Genomic DNA, 15,876 nt, shown 5'->3' on the forward strand with positions numbered 1-15,876 from the left:
GTCTTTATCAACTTGTTCGTATAATTGTCGGCAAGCAGATGAGAACAAATTCTGAAGTTTTGTCACAAAGGTCTTCTATGTCTTCCTTTTCCTCCACTTTTAACCATTAAGGTTGCGTTTGGATTGGGATGAAAACTTCTGCGTCTGCGTTTACGTTTTGATATATATATATATATTTTTTAATTTTTTTCACGCGTTTTTGAGCGTTTTGAGGGTCGCGGCTACTGTTCATGCACTGTTCAATGAACAGTAGCCACAAACTTTGACTTTTCAAATTTTTTTGGACCAATCACAGCACATCGTGTACTGTTCACGGACCCACAAATTTCACTTTTCAGTAACTTTTTCATTAAAAATGGGTCCCACGATACTATTCACACATTTAAAAATTATTTCGCTACAGTGTTTTTCAGTTTTCAGTTTCAGTTTTCAGTTTTCAGCTGTATCCAAACGGACCCTAAAGCTTTGCAAGAAAGCAATAATAGTTTCCATTCATCCATTTTCTCTCTTTCTCAACCAAAGGCTGCAATGACTTCCGCCACCAAAGAAGTAGCCATAGAGCTTCTTCCTTTGATTCGGGTCTACAAGGACAGCTCAGTGGAACGCCTCAAAGGCACACCGATTGTTCCACCATCACCTGATCAAGATCCAGAAACTGGAGTTTCATCCAAAGACGTAACCATTTCAGAGGACCCTTCCATCTCAGCTCGCCTTTACCTTCCAAAACTCACTTCCCACAACCAAAACCAAAAGTTCCCCATCTTGGTCTTCTTCCATGGTGGTGGCTTTTGCATTGAATCCGTCTTCTCAAGCCTCTACCACTGCTACCTCGGCAACTTAGTCTCCCAAATCAATGTAGCCGTTGTCTCGGTTGAGTACAGACTTGCACCAGAGCACCCTCTTCCAGCTGCTTATGAAGACTGCTGGGCTGCACTTCAATGGGTTGCCTCTCAATCAGCTGGTAACGATAAAGATCCATGGTTAACCAATAGCGGTGACTTTGAAAGAATTTTTATAGGGGGTGATAGTGCTGGTGGCAATATAGTACATAATATAGCAATGAGAGCTGGGGTTGACAGCTTGCCTTGTGGTGTTAAAGTTTTAGGTGCTTATCTTGTCCATCCTTATTTTTGGAGTTCTAAGCCAATTGGCTCAGAGTCTAAGGAAGTACACGAGAAGAGCTTGCCAAGTTTAGTTTGGAACTTCGTGTATCCCTCGGTAACTGGGGGTGTTGACAATCCAATGATCAATCCAGAAGGGCCAGGTGCACCGAACTTGGCTAGGCTTGGGTGTGATTGGTTGCTTGTGTGTTTGGCTGGGAAGGATTTAATAAGGGACAGAGGTGTTTGGTATGTTGATATGGTAAGGAAGAGTGGGTGGAAAGGCGAAATAGAATTGTTTGAAGTGGAGGGTGAAGACCATGTTTTCCATATCTTCAATATTGAGACTGAGAATGCTAAGGCAATGGCCAAACGCATGGCTTCTTTTATCTTCCAGTTAAAAAAAAAAAAAAAAAAAAAAAAAAAGCTTTGGTACATTAGAAGGAATGCTGCTTGGGACTATAACAGCAAGCAATAATAATCATAATGGTAGTACATGCTTCATCATGATGAGTCCCACTTGCCTCCTTCCATTGTTTTAGTTTAACTTATGCTGTTTGATTGTGATCAATAAGGCAAATTTCGTCAATCAAAGATGGCTTGCGGTAAAGTTGGTTTTTTTTTTTTTTTTTTTTTTTTTTTCATGCTTAATTTTGTGACCATGATTTTTGGGATTTATTCAATATATGTCCTTATGTTCCATATATGCATACGCATCTTTATTTTCTATCAAGAGTTCTTGTATACACTTGTTGAGCTCTTTGGGATAATTTCAGAGCTAAGGCAGACCGCTCTCTCTGTTTTGGAGGTGCTATTTTGTATCATGGGGATATATAAAACTCCGCTTACATGGAGGTTGGTCCGCTAAAATCGGTCTCATTCTATCCTAATCTTGATCAGACCTTATATTGGTTTTGCACAATTTTGCTTATCCTCTTCTCTCAACATCATCTCTCTTATAGTGAGAGATTCTTTGGAACCACTACTCCTTAAGGATGCGATGTAACATTCCCCAACAATGGTATGGTTTAATTCCCTCGACTTCCCCTAGCTTATGTTCCATGGAAAACCACACCATCAAGCTATAAGTTGTGGTGACAACTTCATTTGCTTGAGAGTTATCTTGCCTAGAATGACATTATAGTTTAATGGATGGTCCATGCTGGGTCTTGGCTTATTTTCATATTTTTGGCCCAAGCTCTCTTAAGGGGGTTTCCAGTTTACACATAGAGGACAATATATACAAAAATGAAATTAACACACAAGTTGGGTCTTTATTTTTTTGGGAAAAAAGTTAGGTCTTGTTTGGTCTTAACTCATTAAGGCTTATTTTCTTTTTTCTTTTTTTGGCCCAAGCTCTCCCAAGGGAACTTCTAGCGTACACATAGAGGACCGTATATACAAAAACAAAAAGAACACACAAGTGTGAGAGATAAGGTCTAGTTTTGAGCTTTTCTTCCTCTTATCATGGCCATTGAAATGTGTTAAAGCAGAGAGTCTCAAAGGTGCGTTGGATTTCTTTCAACAAGTTGGTGAAGTTGGGTTTTGTAAAACTCCTTGACGTAACCTTGTATTTTTTAAAGTTGCTTGTGTAAGCCCAAGTTCTGTGATAAAATTTGAGTTGAAGACCATTATACCATGTTCTTTATTGTGGATTGCCCGAAGCACAACTTGTAGATATAGATTTAGTGTGCGTTTGGGAAGTGATGTCGAAGCTGGCTTTGGGATCGGATCCATCTTGTAATATCATGTGGTTCAATTTAGTAATGCCAGGTCGTTTGGGGGAACTATACAGTGTAAGATGCACTTTGATGAGAATGTTAATGACTTAAATGGGAGAGATTATTTGGATGAGCCACATGAAGCTCATTGTCACAAAAAAATATATATAAAAAGAAAATTCTTAGTTTATACCATACTAGCAATGTAAATCCTACATTGCAAACTCAACAAATGTGTACAATTGTACATGTTTGTACACATTTGTTGAGTTTAGATGTAAACTTATAATTATCTTTAAAATGTGGAAATACTTTTATTGTTATAATTCCTTATGTACATTTGGCATTGAAAAATCTAGGCGATTTGGTGTGGTGTGATAATGCATGAGCTACAAAGTTACATTTTTTATGAACCTTTTTTTTTAAAGACCATATACAAAGGGTCGGATCAAATTTTTTGTCTAATCCCAAAGTCTAGAGTTCCCAAGGGGTTGTTGAGTGATTGAGAGATTGAAAGAGAAAGAGCAGAAGTTGAGAGAGTCGCAATATCTTTTTGTTAGAAACCAACTAATGATTTTCCAACAATTGTCTCGTATATGATGAAAGAAGTTTCTCTCCAAACTCTTCATATATTTTTATATTATGTGTAAATCTTAAAAACCTAACCGTTGAATTGCATGCTTATTATATCCTTCATGCTTGTAAAATTTCAAGAAGATCAAAGATCAGTTGTTTTGTCATCAAACAAATGTTAAAATTTCAAGTTTTTGTGATATAAAATTGTGTATAAAAAATAAGTTTATTGATTAAATAGTAAATAATATTCGATTTGAACGAAATTTGATATGAATATTAAGAATATAAGTAACATGAAATTTAATGGTTAGACTTTCAAAAACTGGTATTGGTGCACTATGGATAGATTCAAAAATTGTTGTCTTATGATGTTAGATTTGATTTGTATCTAGGAAAGGTTTCATGGTTATTTGGTTTTGATATGGGTTTGGAAGGGTTGAATCAATGAGGGCTGGCTAGAGAAGGTGAGATTAGATCATATAAGAAAATTTTTCATGCATTTCTAGGATGTGTATTGGGTTATTGAAATGGTTTGTAGAAAGAAAAGCAGTGAAAGATTCATAGAGATTTTAGAATTTCATATTAGGGTGAGGAAGGGGGTTATTTGCATACAAGAATGGAGAAATTTATATGGATGAGGCCTTAGAATTTGAATTTTAGGGGGGAGATAGGATCTCAAAGGATGCATAAGAGTGGAGTTTGGACTTTGGACTTTGGACCAACAAGCTAAGATTGGAGGTGTGTGGTTCTCAATTCTTAGGCGCCAGTAGGAGGTATTTGTAAGAACCAGATCATACATTGGGCAGACAAGCATAATAGAAGAAGAATTGTCTCTAATTACCGACGACATTCAAACTTTGCAAAAAAAAAAAAAAAAAAAAAAAAACTTGTGGTATTTTTGTGCCTAGTTAGTTCAGCATGTAAGTTGGGCTGATAAATATATTTAAAAAACGTGTGGGCATGGGTTCCAAATGGAGAAATAGTTGGTCCATCTAATAAGGCACATCAAACTAGCTTGAATTTTAATTAGTCCAAAATGTCAAAGAAAAAAGTGATATTTTCAAAAATGTTGAACTTTACAGAGAAGAACTCTGATATCGGGGAAAACTCTGAAGGTAGGTCCATAGTTGTGGGTAATAATAGCAATAAAGGATTTCTGTAGTTAAAAAATTTGGCTTCTTCCACTGATTTTGATATAGAGAAGGATGGTTTAGGTATAAGGGAAGGGAGGAGGACTAGCATTGAGATTCTTCAGCATCTGTTATGAATATGAAGATTTTTCTTGAAATATTTGGGGTTTGAATGATCTTTATCAATAGTCTGTTTTAAGCATTTATATGTGTAATTCGAAGGGAGATGTGGTATGCTTTTCAAGAAATGAAAAAAAGTTATGACTAAGGAGCATGCTAGGAGTTTTGTTTTTTCTTGGATAAGGTAGAGGCTTTTATATATTGTACTATTTTGTTAAATGATGGTGTTACTTGGGCTGTTCATCTCATGTTGGATGGTGGGTTGTGAAAAAGATTGATGTGGATATTGGTCAATACTCTGTTTCTTGTCTTTTCAACATAGAGAAAGATACCTTTTACCAGACTATTCCATCCTTTCATCTATCAAAAAAAAAAAAAAAAAAAAGTAAGGGAAAGATTCATTTAGGCTTTTATTGGAGTGTATACTTCAAATAAGGATGGGGATTTATGTGCTATGTGGGAAGAATTTAAATATCTAGAATGAATTTTGAAGCTTGTGAGATGAGGAAGTGCCATTTGAACTAAGATTAATTGGCAAAAAATGATTATTTTAAGAAAATTTGAGTTGAAGACCATTATAACTTGTTCTTTATCGTGGCCCAAAGCACAACCTGTAGATAGAGATTTAGTGTGCATTTAGGAAGCGATGTCGAAGTTGGCTTTGGGGTCTAACCCAACTTGTAATATCATGTGGTTCAATTTAGTAATGCCAGGTGGTTTGGGAAGAACTATACAATGTAAGATGCACTTTGATGAGAATGTCAAAGACTTAAATGGGAGAGATTATTGGGATGAGCCACATGAAACTCGTTGTCACAAAAATGTATATATATATATATATAAAAAAGGAAAATTCTTAGTTTATACTATACTAGCAATGTAAATCCTACATTGTAAACTCAACAAATATGTACAATTGTACACGTTTATTGCGGAGGTGATGGTTGTCACTGAGTTGTTGCACTACATTTAATGTGGAGGTGATTGTTGCTTTACTTGTAAGTTTCCTTTCCCTCTCACCTGCATCTGGGACTATGGCTGACTTCGGTTCTTTATTTTTCAACTATGCTAGCTTCCTCCTCGTCTTCCATGGGGCACCCTTTGTGAAGCCTCCTCGAGTGAAGTGTACTCCTCTGGTTTTCCAGTTTGTCGGATACATTGAGTATCTTAGTTGGGTTGGGCCTTGTCTAATAGTGAATTGGGCCAAAGATCTCTTTGGGCCTGTCTTGGCATGGGTACCTCTCTCGGACCCCTCCTCCCCCCCCCCCCCACAATTACTTATATAATAATATTTAAAAAATATAAATTAATAAATCAAATTAACATTTGTTTATAACATACACATTCAAATTTATTGAACTCAAAAGTAATAATACATGACATATGAGCCACAATAATAATTTTTTTTCCATATTATCCATCATCTTGTGTAATCAAATCCATTTAATTCTATGTTATCATGTTCATCTTGTGAAATTATTTCTTCATTGACACTTTTTTACATCATCATTAGCATTTACTATCTCTCTCTTTTTTTTTTTTAATAATATTTTTTTCTTTATATTTATTTTTGGCATTATTGATTGTTAGACTTATAACAATTAGCAAAATTAAAAATAATAATTTATTCATAGTTAGAAAAGAAATTTGCAAATATGAAAGTGAAATGTCAAGTGTGTAGTTCTAAATTTTTAGGAGAAAAAGAAAAAGAAAAAAACTCATGAGCATATTATTTTATTGGGCTCAACGAAGTAATCTAATAATTATGTTAAAAATAAGTCTAATAACTAGTTGGACTCAAATAAATTCATAAATAAAAACAAAACAAAAAAAATATAAATTTTAAACCACAAAAAAAAAAAAATCAATTCTAACCCGCATGTTTATGTGTCATACAATATGTACAATTTTAGGATACCATACGATTCATATGATACACACCTATTTATTGTACGATTTATGAGCATGGAACCTTTTGTATGCGATACGATACGTATTGTGTATTATACTATACTGACAACTATGATCTTAAGTTTAAACTCTATCACCTATTTTAAAAGTAAAAATTCCATATTTCTCATTTTTACCTTTTGTACTCCCTCATACTCCATATGTGAGGAATGTTGTTGACCCCTGTAAACCCCATGTTACACCCATCTTCCTTATACTATGTATGTAACTAATGTTATTGACCCATGTAGACCCCATGTCCCCCAATGGCACTCACACCACAAACATAAGTATTGTTGTTGAATCACATAAACAAAATTAGTTTTTTTTTTTTTGGTGCTAAACTTCAATGTCATTACTCAAAACTAAGAACACGGAGAGCAATCCCCCTTACAAACAAACTCAAGAGAAAGGGGAAGATTGCTTTTATTAAAACAAAACGATTGGAGGGAGTTGAGTGCAAATCTAGCAGCTGCATGTGCTGCAGAATTGTTGTTTCTCCTAATCCATCTAAACTAGCAAGAAACAAAACAAGAAAGTAAACTTTTTATGTTGCTAATAATAGTACTTATGTTCCAGTCAGGGACATGATCAGGTGATGATAGAGCATTGAAGCACACTTGAGCATCCCTTTCAATAATGACAGTCATCCATTATTCTTGAATTGCTAGGTGGATAGCTGGTAGAATAGCAGCTGCTTTTGCCTGAGATGGTGTGCAAAGATGATGTCTAAAGCCCTAAATAAACAGAACTTCATCCAAGTGGTTCCTAGCTACAATAGCTAAAGCTGATTAGGAGTTGTTTAGTGCCCCGTCCACATTGAGTTTGACCCAGCCAATGGGGGGTAGGGTCCATGTCGAAATGGGTTGCACATAAGGAGTAGGAGTCAAGGCCGAGAAGGTTTTGGAGAGCTCCACATTTTGCTTCGCCTTGTGTATGTTAGCTCTACTTTCCTAGAAGTGGGTTAGGTTTCTCGTCCTCCAGATTTCATCAATAATCAGTATCATTTTAAGTGAAATGGTCCATTGGTCTTGAACTGGGAGTGGAGAGCTAGGGGGAGATATGATGAGATTAACAATGTCTTCATTGGAAACAAAGGAGGAGGGATTAATTTTGATACCCCAGCAGATTGAAGCCCAAAGAGCTCTAGCGAATGGACATTCAAAGAAGAGGTGTACACAAGACTTAACTCTAGAGTTACAAATGATGCAAGTAGGATCAAAATGATCAATTCTTCAGCTTAGATTCACCTTCGTAGGAAGTGCGTCTACTCCAATCCTCCATAACAACATTTTTAATCTCTCAGGTAACCTTGCTTTCCAAAGCTTCTTCTAGAGGTTGTTTTGTTGGTTGTTACCGCTAGATGATCTGAAGGAAAAATCATGAACATATTTGATAGAAAACATACCCTTAGAGTTTGGCACCCAAATGAGCCTGTCTTGCTTGGAATTATAAGGAATTGGAATAGCTAAAATAGCTCTAGCTAAATCGGCAGAGAACAAGTCAGCAATCATATTGGAGTTCCAGGTAGAATGTTGATCTATCAGCTCGAAAGCTTTTAGAGGGTGTTGAGTGATTGTGCTCATTCTAGGTTGAGGCTTGAAGCCCTCTAGCCATGGGACCCACTGATCTGTCCAAACATCAATTGTCCTACCATCACCAAGTTGATAGCATGCTCCTTTTTCGACAAGCTTTTTAGGGCGCTCAATTGCTCTCCATGTGGGCAAAACATTTTTAGGTGGGTTAGCTCGAAGCCAATCATTGCTAACTTTGTACTTTGCATGGAGTAAATCCATACACATGCTTCTCTTCCCTGAACATACCATCTAGGCTAGCTTAGCTAGATGGGCTGAGTTTACTTCCTTGGCTTTTTTGAACCCGAGATCGCCTACATTTTTGGGACGACACATATTGTCCCAAGCCTTCCAGGCTACAAATCTCCCTTCTTTTTCCTTTGGTTTCCACCAAAACCTCCTAATTAAGGAGTCAAGCTTATCACAAATCTTCTCTAGAATATTGAAAGCAAAAAGAGTGAAGTTTGGTATGGTTTGGGTGACCGAATTGATGAGGGTGCACCAACCTGCCCAAGAGAGACATTGGCTTCTCAACCCAGTTAGCTTAGCTTCTAGTTTTTCTTGAAGGAATTTGAAATCCTTTGAGGGGGATCTAGATAGGAACAAGGGTGCTCATAAATAGATAGCTTCCTTTTGAGGCTCTTCATTTGGAGATGGTGTTTATGGCTCTTCTACTTGATGAACATGTATCTTTGGAAAAAAAATATTCCAGATTTGCCTCTATATAGGCTTTGGCCTGACCACTCACAATATTTGTCAAGAAACTTTGCTAAGATTTCTGTATCTTTTTTAGTGGCTTTGGAGAAGAGGACAATATCATCAGCGTACATAACATGTGTCATAATAGGACCTCTAACACTTGCTTTGACACCGCTAATGTTACTTGAACAGAGTTCCTTATCCAGCATTCTCGATAGCACCTCCTGCCCCAAAATGAAAAGGTATGACGACAGAGGATCTCCTTGTCTCAAATCCCTACTAGGTTTGAACTATTCAGATTTGCCTCCATTAACTAGAATTTTGAATGATACTAATGAGATGCAAGCTGAAATCCACCTGATAAAGCCACTGTCAAATTCAAAATTGGTGACCACAGATTGGATAAAACTCCAATTAACTCTGTCGTATGCTTTTTGGAGGTCTAACTTAATGGCCATGAAGCCCGTTTTAACCTTTTTGACCTTGAAGCTGTGGAGTAGTTCATGGACAACAACCTGATTTTTTGTGATCCATAAACCAAATTAGTTAATACAATATCGATACCAATTACTAAACCAGTATTAATGCCCCCAGAAATGTAATGGATATAATACCAACTTGTATTGACTGTACTAGGAATTTTTTAGGTATTTTGGTTGGTATAAGAAAAATAATTAAAAAAATGTATTTTTTTATTAAAAAGATGGGTTATAAAATATATGGATGGTTTTATCAATCGCCATGTAGTAGGTAGATGAATTTCCCTCCAAAATAGTTTGGAGGTAAAATTTTTCCGAAATAAAATATCCAAACATGGGTGAGTAGAAACCCCACCTACTTCTCCTCACTCCCTTTTAGTCTCCTCTCTTTTCATCCAACCAAGAGTGTGTGTGATAGAAGAATTTATAGACCTGTCAGCCTAGATGAAATTTCGTTTGTGAATATTGGAAAATTTCATAATAAGATGATCCTAAATTCCAATAAGCAACTTTGAGTTCACAATTCTTATAACAATATCATAATTTTTAGGAATCAACACAAATTCGCTTGAAATCTTTACTTTCTATGTTGTCGCAGGCTTGCAGCATCATAAGAAAAGAAATTAAAATTCATACTTACCTTGACAAAGTAATTGTAACATCCTTCAATTTTGACATAATATTAAAAATTTTCATATTTAATTATTTTCTGTGCACATCATAAAAGAAGAAATTAAAATTAAAATTTTATGAGAGCTTTAAGAAGTCTAACTGCACATTATCAAATTAAAAATATAATATTATCTTACGAAGCCCATTGTTAATTAGTTTGGATAGGATATTAGACTAAAGAATCTATATGGTGGGTGATTAGTTAGTTAAGCCCAATAGAGAAAAGAAAATTTACATGAATTGGGCTATTATTTATCTGGGTCGATATCTTAACGCTTTATCTATCTATGTGCTTCTTAATTTCTTTCTTCCAAATGGTTCAGCCTCCACTCGGTTAGCATGGCACAGAGGTGAAATATAAAAAAGAGAAATACAGGTGAGAATTCAACCATCGCTTCTTTTACTTTATGGTTTGTCACTTTGTCCCACCATTCAACCAATTTTTTCCTTCTATGATCTTACATTCCCACTCTTGACTCATAGCTTCGGAAAATCCAATTAATTGGTTTAATTGAGAGCCAAGAGATTTGTCATTGGTGAGTTTCCAATGCCTTAAAAAAATATATTCTTTTTGATGAAAAAAATACGTTGTTGTCTCTAATGTTAAAACGCTGTGAATCCAAACTATAGTTTGGAATTCTTCGCGCTTAGGAGAGGCAAAAGTATAAACAAAAAAAAAAAAAAAATTGAAATTCTAAATAAACATTCATTTAATAAATCATCAACAGAGAAAAATACACAAAATTATTGTTTTTTAAGCTATTACAGTGCAATTATTTATGAAAATGGAACATTAGATTTTCCTCAACATTAGTAGTTGGTAATGTTGCACCACTAATTTTAGCTTCTAAATCATTTGAAGCTTTTCTTTTGAAAAAAATCAAAATATAGTAGTTGACTTTTTCATAATCTACAAATAAAATATAATTTGAAATTATTATGTCATTATATAGTCAATAATCTACAATCATTACGCACGATAGACAAACACTATACACACAAGCAGTCAACAAATAACCAAGAAACTCAAAAACTAAGAATTGTACCAATGATTTGGCATGCATTTTTGTTTTTGGTTGCTAAAGAAAATTTGGGAAAATTTGGCAATGTTCCACATTTTTTTTCTTATTTTTAAATTAAGAATTTTATTTTTCAATTTAATGTTGAGGTGACATTTTTTAAACATTACTTTTTAGCCACGTTAGCATCTTGTGTGCCCGCTGTCACACATTGTGTGCCATGTAGACATTTTCCGTTAGAGAGTTAACGGTAGAGACCAAATTGATTACAAGTTGAAAGTAATAGATACCAAATTGACTATGACTCTAAAATATAGAGACTAAAATGTTGTTTTCGCCAAAACTGTCAGATCTGTCCGAACATCCCATGCCCATTGTGTTGTTTTACATAGTTTACAGTTGTTAGTCACTAACCTAGAGCCACCTGACCACCATTTATTATAAAAAAATAAATAAATAACTTTGGCCTTATTAAAGATTGAAAGAGAAAGTTCAAAGATGGAGTTAGAGTCTACCTCTTTCCCTTTGACCTTTTTATTTTTTATTTTCAGATGTGGTGGAGTTTCTCAAATTTTCTTCACAATACTGTCAAAACATTTGATTAAATCTAAGTTAATTAACCAACTAACCAAGCCTTAAAGATTCAGATATGAGAGAGGGATAAAATGTTACCAGGTTTAATTTGGGGCCTCTAGGCAGTGTTGATTGCTGCGGTGGACTACTGCTGGTCGGTGTCATCGGGCGTGGTACACTGGTCTACCTTTGCTTATGCTCCACTACTGTTCTGCTATAGTGCCACTGCCCAACTCCTTAGTTCTAAAGTCTTCTGCCGTAAGTTTTTATTATTTTTTCTTTTTTTAGTGGCTTATAAATCCACTTCTTTTTCTCTTTTGTTATGTATGTGTCTTGTCGTAAGTTGTCTTAGAAATTCCCTTCTAGTTAGAACCGGCTAAGAATTTTTATTTTTTATTTATTGGGCTTAATTTTCATTGATGGATTAATATTTTTTTTATAGCTTTTTAAAATATTAATAATATTATTGAGGCGGTAAAGTATAATTTTATTGAAATAGATTGTTAAAAATAATATATTATATATATTAAAAAATTAAAAAAAAAAAAATATGGGAGCACTGCCCCAGGTCCAACCATAGCTCCATCTCTGTTTGCGGTGGTACTCTATCTGAAGATGTGCCTGGATTGTGAGTGGGACAAGACACTTCAGCAGAGGTAGAATTTTTTGCACATGCAGCACGCACATGGTTCACAAGCATATCTCTGAGTCAACTTCAATGAAATCTCTGATGGCTTTTCTACAACTCCACTTGAAGATGAAGTTACTTTTGAAAGGGAAATGGGAAAGAGTTATGTTGGAGCATCATCTTGCGGTTATACTCTACTCTTTACATCTTAGAGAAACTGTTGAAGCATCATTTTGCAATCATACTCTCTAAAACTGAGATGAATTTGTGTTTACTTATGCCGTTGAAGATGCTTGAATAATTGTTACCACTGTGCATAAACCTCAAATTCTATCCTAAACAAATATTTAAATTGATTCAACGTCATGAAATGATGTACTCTTATTTTAATAATTCATCTAACAATGATGTGCTAACCACATCTACTGACACTAGACAATCTGATGAAGTCATGCAGACCCACTTGCTTTTCTTTATTACCTGTTTTATCTTTTTCTGAAGATGTGCCTGGATTGTGTGTGGGACAAGACACTTTTGCAGACGTTGAGGGCTTGGTCTATTATTTTCAACTCACATTTTTATATTTTAAATAATTTTAAATATTTTTTTAAATATTTTTTTATTTATACGAATTTTAAATAATTATAAACAATTTTTTTTTTTTTAACTACTCTATCAAACCGCTTGAATCTTTTGCACATGCAGGACGCACATGGTTCACGAATCACAAGCATATCTCTGAGTCAACTTCAATGAAATTTCTGATGGCCTCTCTACAACTCCACTTGAAGATGAAGTTACTTTTGAAAGGGAAATGGGAAAGAGAGGATTTTATGTTGGAGCATCATCTTGCGGTTATACTCTACTCTTTACATCTTAGAGAAACTGTTGAAGCATCATTTTGTAATCATACTCTCTAAAATTGAGATGATTTTGTGTTTACCTATGCTGTTGAAGATGCTTGAATGATTGTTAACACTGTGCATAAACCTCAAATTCTATCCTACAAATAAATATTTTAATTGATTCAACGTCATGAAATGATGTACTAATATTTTAATAATTCATCTAACAATGATGTGCTAACCACTTCTACTGACACAAGACAATTTGATGAAGTCATGCAGACCCACTTGATTTTCTTTATTACCTGTTTTGTCTTTATGAACTTGTTCGTATAATTGTCCGCAAGCAGATGAGAACAAATTCTGAAGTTTTGTCACAAAGGTCTTCTATGTCTTCCTCTTCCTCCACTTTTAACCATTAAAGCTTTGCAAGCAAGCAATAATAGTTTCCCTTCATCCATTTTCTCTCTTTCTAACCAAAGGCTGCAATGACTTCCGCCACCAAAGAAGTAGCCATAGAGCTTCTTCCTTTGATCCGGGTCTACAAGGACGGCTCAGTGGAACGCCTCGAAGGCACACCGATTGTTCCACCGTCACCTGATCAAGATCCAGAAACTGGAGTTTCATCCAAAGACGTAACCATTTCAGAGGACCCTTCCATCTCAGCTCGTCTTTACCTTCCAAAACTCACTTCCCACAACCAAAACCAAAAGTTCCCCATCTTGGTCTTCTTCCATGGCGGTGGCTTTTGCATTGAATCCGCCTTCTCAAGCCTCTACCACTGCTACCTCGGCAACTTAGTCTCCCAAATCAATGTAGCCGTTGTCTCGGTTGAGTACAGACTTGCACCAGAGCACCCTCTTCCAGCTGCTTATGAAGACTGCTGGGCTGCACTTCAATGGGTTGCCTCTCAATCAGCTGGTAACGATAAAGATCCATGGTTAACCAATAGCGGTGACTTTGAAAGAATTTTTATAGGGGGTGATAGTGCTGGTGGCAATATAGTACATAATATAGCTATGAGAGCTGGGGTTGAGAGCTTGCCTTGTGGTGTTAAAGTTTTAGGTGCTTATCTTGTCCATCCTTATTTTTGGAGTTCTAAGCCAATTGGCTCAGAGTCTAAGGAAGTACACGAGAAGAGCTTGCCAAGTTTAGTTTGGAACTTTGTGTATCCCTCAGTAACTGGTGGTGTTGACAATCCAATGATCAATCCAGAAGGGCCAGGTGCACCGAGCTTGGCTGGGCTTGGGTGTGATCGGTTGCTTGTGTGTGTGGCTGGGAAGGATTTGTTAAGGGATAGAGGTGTTTGGTATGTTGATATGGTGAGGAAGAGTGGGTGGAAAGGCGAAATAGAATTGTTTGAAGTAGAGGGTGAAGACCATGTTTTCCATATCTTCAATATTGAGACTGAGAATGCTAAGGCTATGGCCAAACGCTTGGCTTCTTTTATCTTCAAGTAAAAAAAAAAAAAAGAAACTTTGGTACATTAGAAGGAATGCTGCTTGGGACTATAACAGCAAGCAATAATAATCATAATGGTAGTAGATACTTCATCATGATATGTACCACTTGCTTCCTTTCATTGTTGTAGTTTAACTTATGCTGTTTGATTGTGATCAATGAGGCAAATTTCTTCAATCAAAGATGGCTTGTGGTGAAGTTGGGTTTTTTTTTTTTTTTTTTTTTCATGCTTAATTTGGTGACCATGATTTTTGGGATTTATTCAATATATGTCCTTATTTTCCATATATGCATACACATCTTTATTTTCTATCAAGAGTTCTTGTATACACTTGTTGAGATCTTTGGCATAATTTCAGAGCTAAGGTAGACCGCTCTCTCTATTTTGGAGGTGGTATTTTGTATCATGGGGATATATAAAACTCCGCTTACATGGAGGATGGTCTACTATAATCGGTCTCATTCTATCCTAATCTTGATCAGACCTTATATTAGTTTTGCACAATTTTGCTTATCCTCTTCTCTCACCATCATCTCTCTTATAGTGAAAGATTCTTTGGAACCACTACTCAAGGATGCGATGTAACATTCCCGACAATGGTATGGTTTAATTCCCTCAACTTCCCCTATCTTATGTTCCATGGAGAACCACACCATCAAGCTATAAGTTGCGGTGATAACTTCATTTGCTTGAGAGTTATCTTGCCTAGATTGACATTATAGTTTAATGGATGGTCCATGTTGGGTCTTGGCTTATTTTTTTATTTTTGGCCCAAGCTCTCTTAAGGGAGTTTCCAGCATACACATAGAGGAAAATATATACAAAAATGAAATTAACGCACAAGTTGGGTCTTTTTTTTTTTTTTTTGTTTTGAGAAAAAAGTTAGGTCTTGTTTGGTCTTGACTCATTAAGGCTTATTTTCTTTTTTCTTTTTTTGGCCCAAGCTCTCCCAAGGGAACTTCTAGCGTACACATAGAGGACCATATATACAAAAACAAAAAGAACACACAAGTGTGAGAGATAAGGTCTAGTTTTGAGCTTTTCTTCCTCTTATCATGGCCATTGAAATGTGCTAAAGCAAAGAGTCTCAAAGGTGCGTTGGATTTCTTTCAACAAGTTGGTGAAGTTGGGTTTTGTAAAGCTCCTTGAGGTAACCTTGTATTTTTTAAAGTTGCTTGTGTAAGCCCAAGTTGTGCGATAAAATTTGAGTTGAAGACCATTATAACATGTTCTTTATTGTGGATTGCCCGAAGCACAACCTGTAGATATAGATTTAGTGTGCGTTTGGGAAGTGATGTCGAAGCTGGCTTTGGGGTTGGACCCATCTT

The 15,876-nt window shown here is 35.7% G+C and overlaps 1 protein-coding gene across 1 annotated transcript; it reads left to right on the forward strand.

Moving 5' to 3' along the window:
• Positions 1–459: 459 nt before the first annotated feature.
• LOC126701663 (tuliposide B-converting enzyme 1, amyloplastic-like) lies at positions 460–14,745 on the forward strand. Its single transcript, XM_050399963.1, has 3 exons — positions 460–1,496; positions 4,450–4,465; positions 13,569–14,745. Exons 1-3 carry the CDS (start codon positions 529–531, stop codon positions 14,544–14,546), a joined length of 1,962 nt encoding a protein of 653 aa, XP_050255920.1. The 5' UTR covers positions 460–528; the 3' UTR covers positions 14,547–14,745.
• The last annotated feature ends 1,131 nt before the right edge of the window (positions 14,746–15,876 follow it).

This window comes from Quercus robur, chromosome 10 (genome assembly GCF_932294415.1).
Source record: "Quercus robur chromosome 10, dhQueRobu3.1, whole genome shotgun sequence".
NCBI classification, from domain to species: domain Eukaryota; kingdom Viridiplantae; phylum Streptophyta; class Magnoliopsida; order Fagales; family Fagaceae; genus Quercus; species Quercus robur.

Excerpts from the sequence above, each read along its gene's own strand:
- LOC126701663 (XM_050399963.1), top strand. The coding sequence starts at position 529 with ATGACTTCCGCCACCAAAGAAGTAGCCATAGAGCTTCTTCCTTTGATT.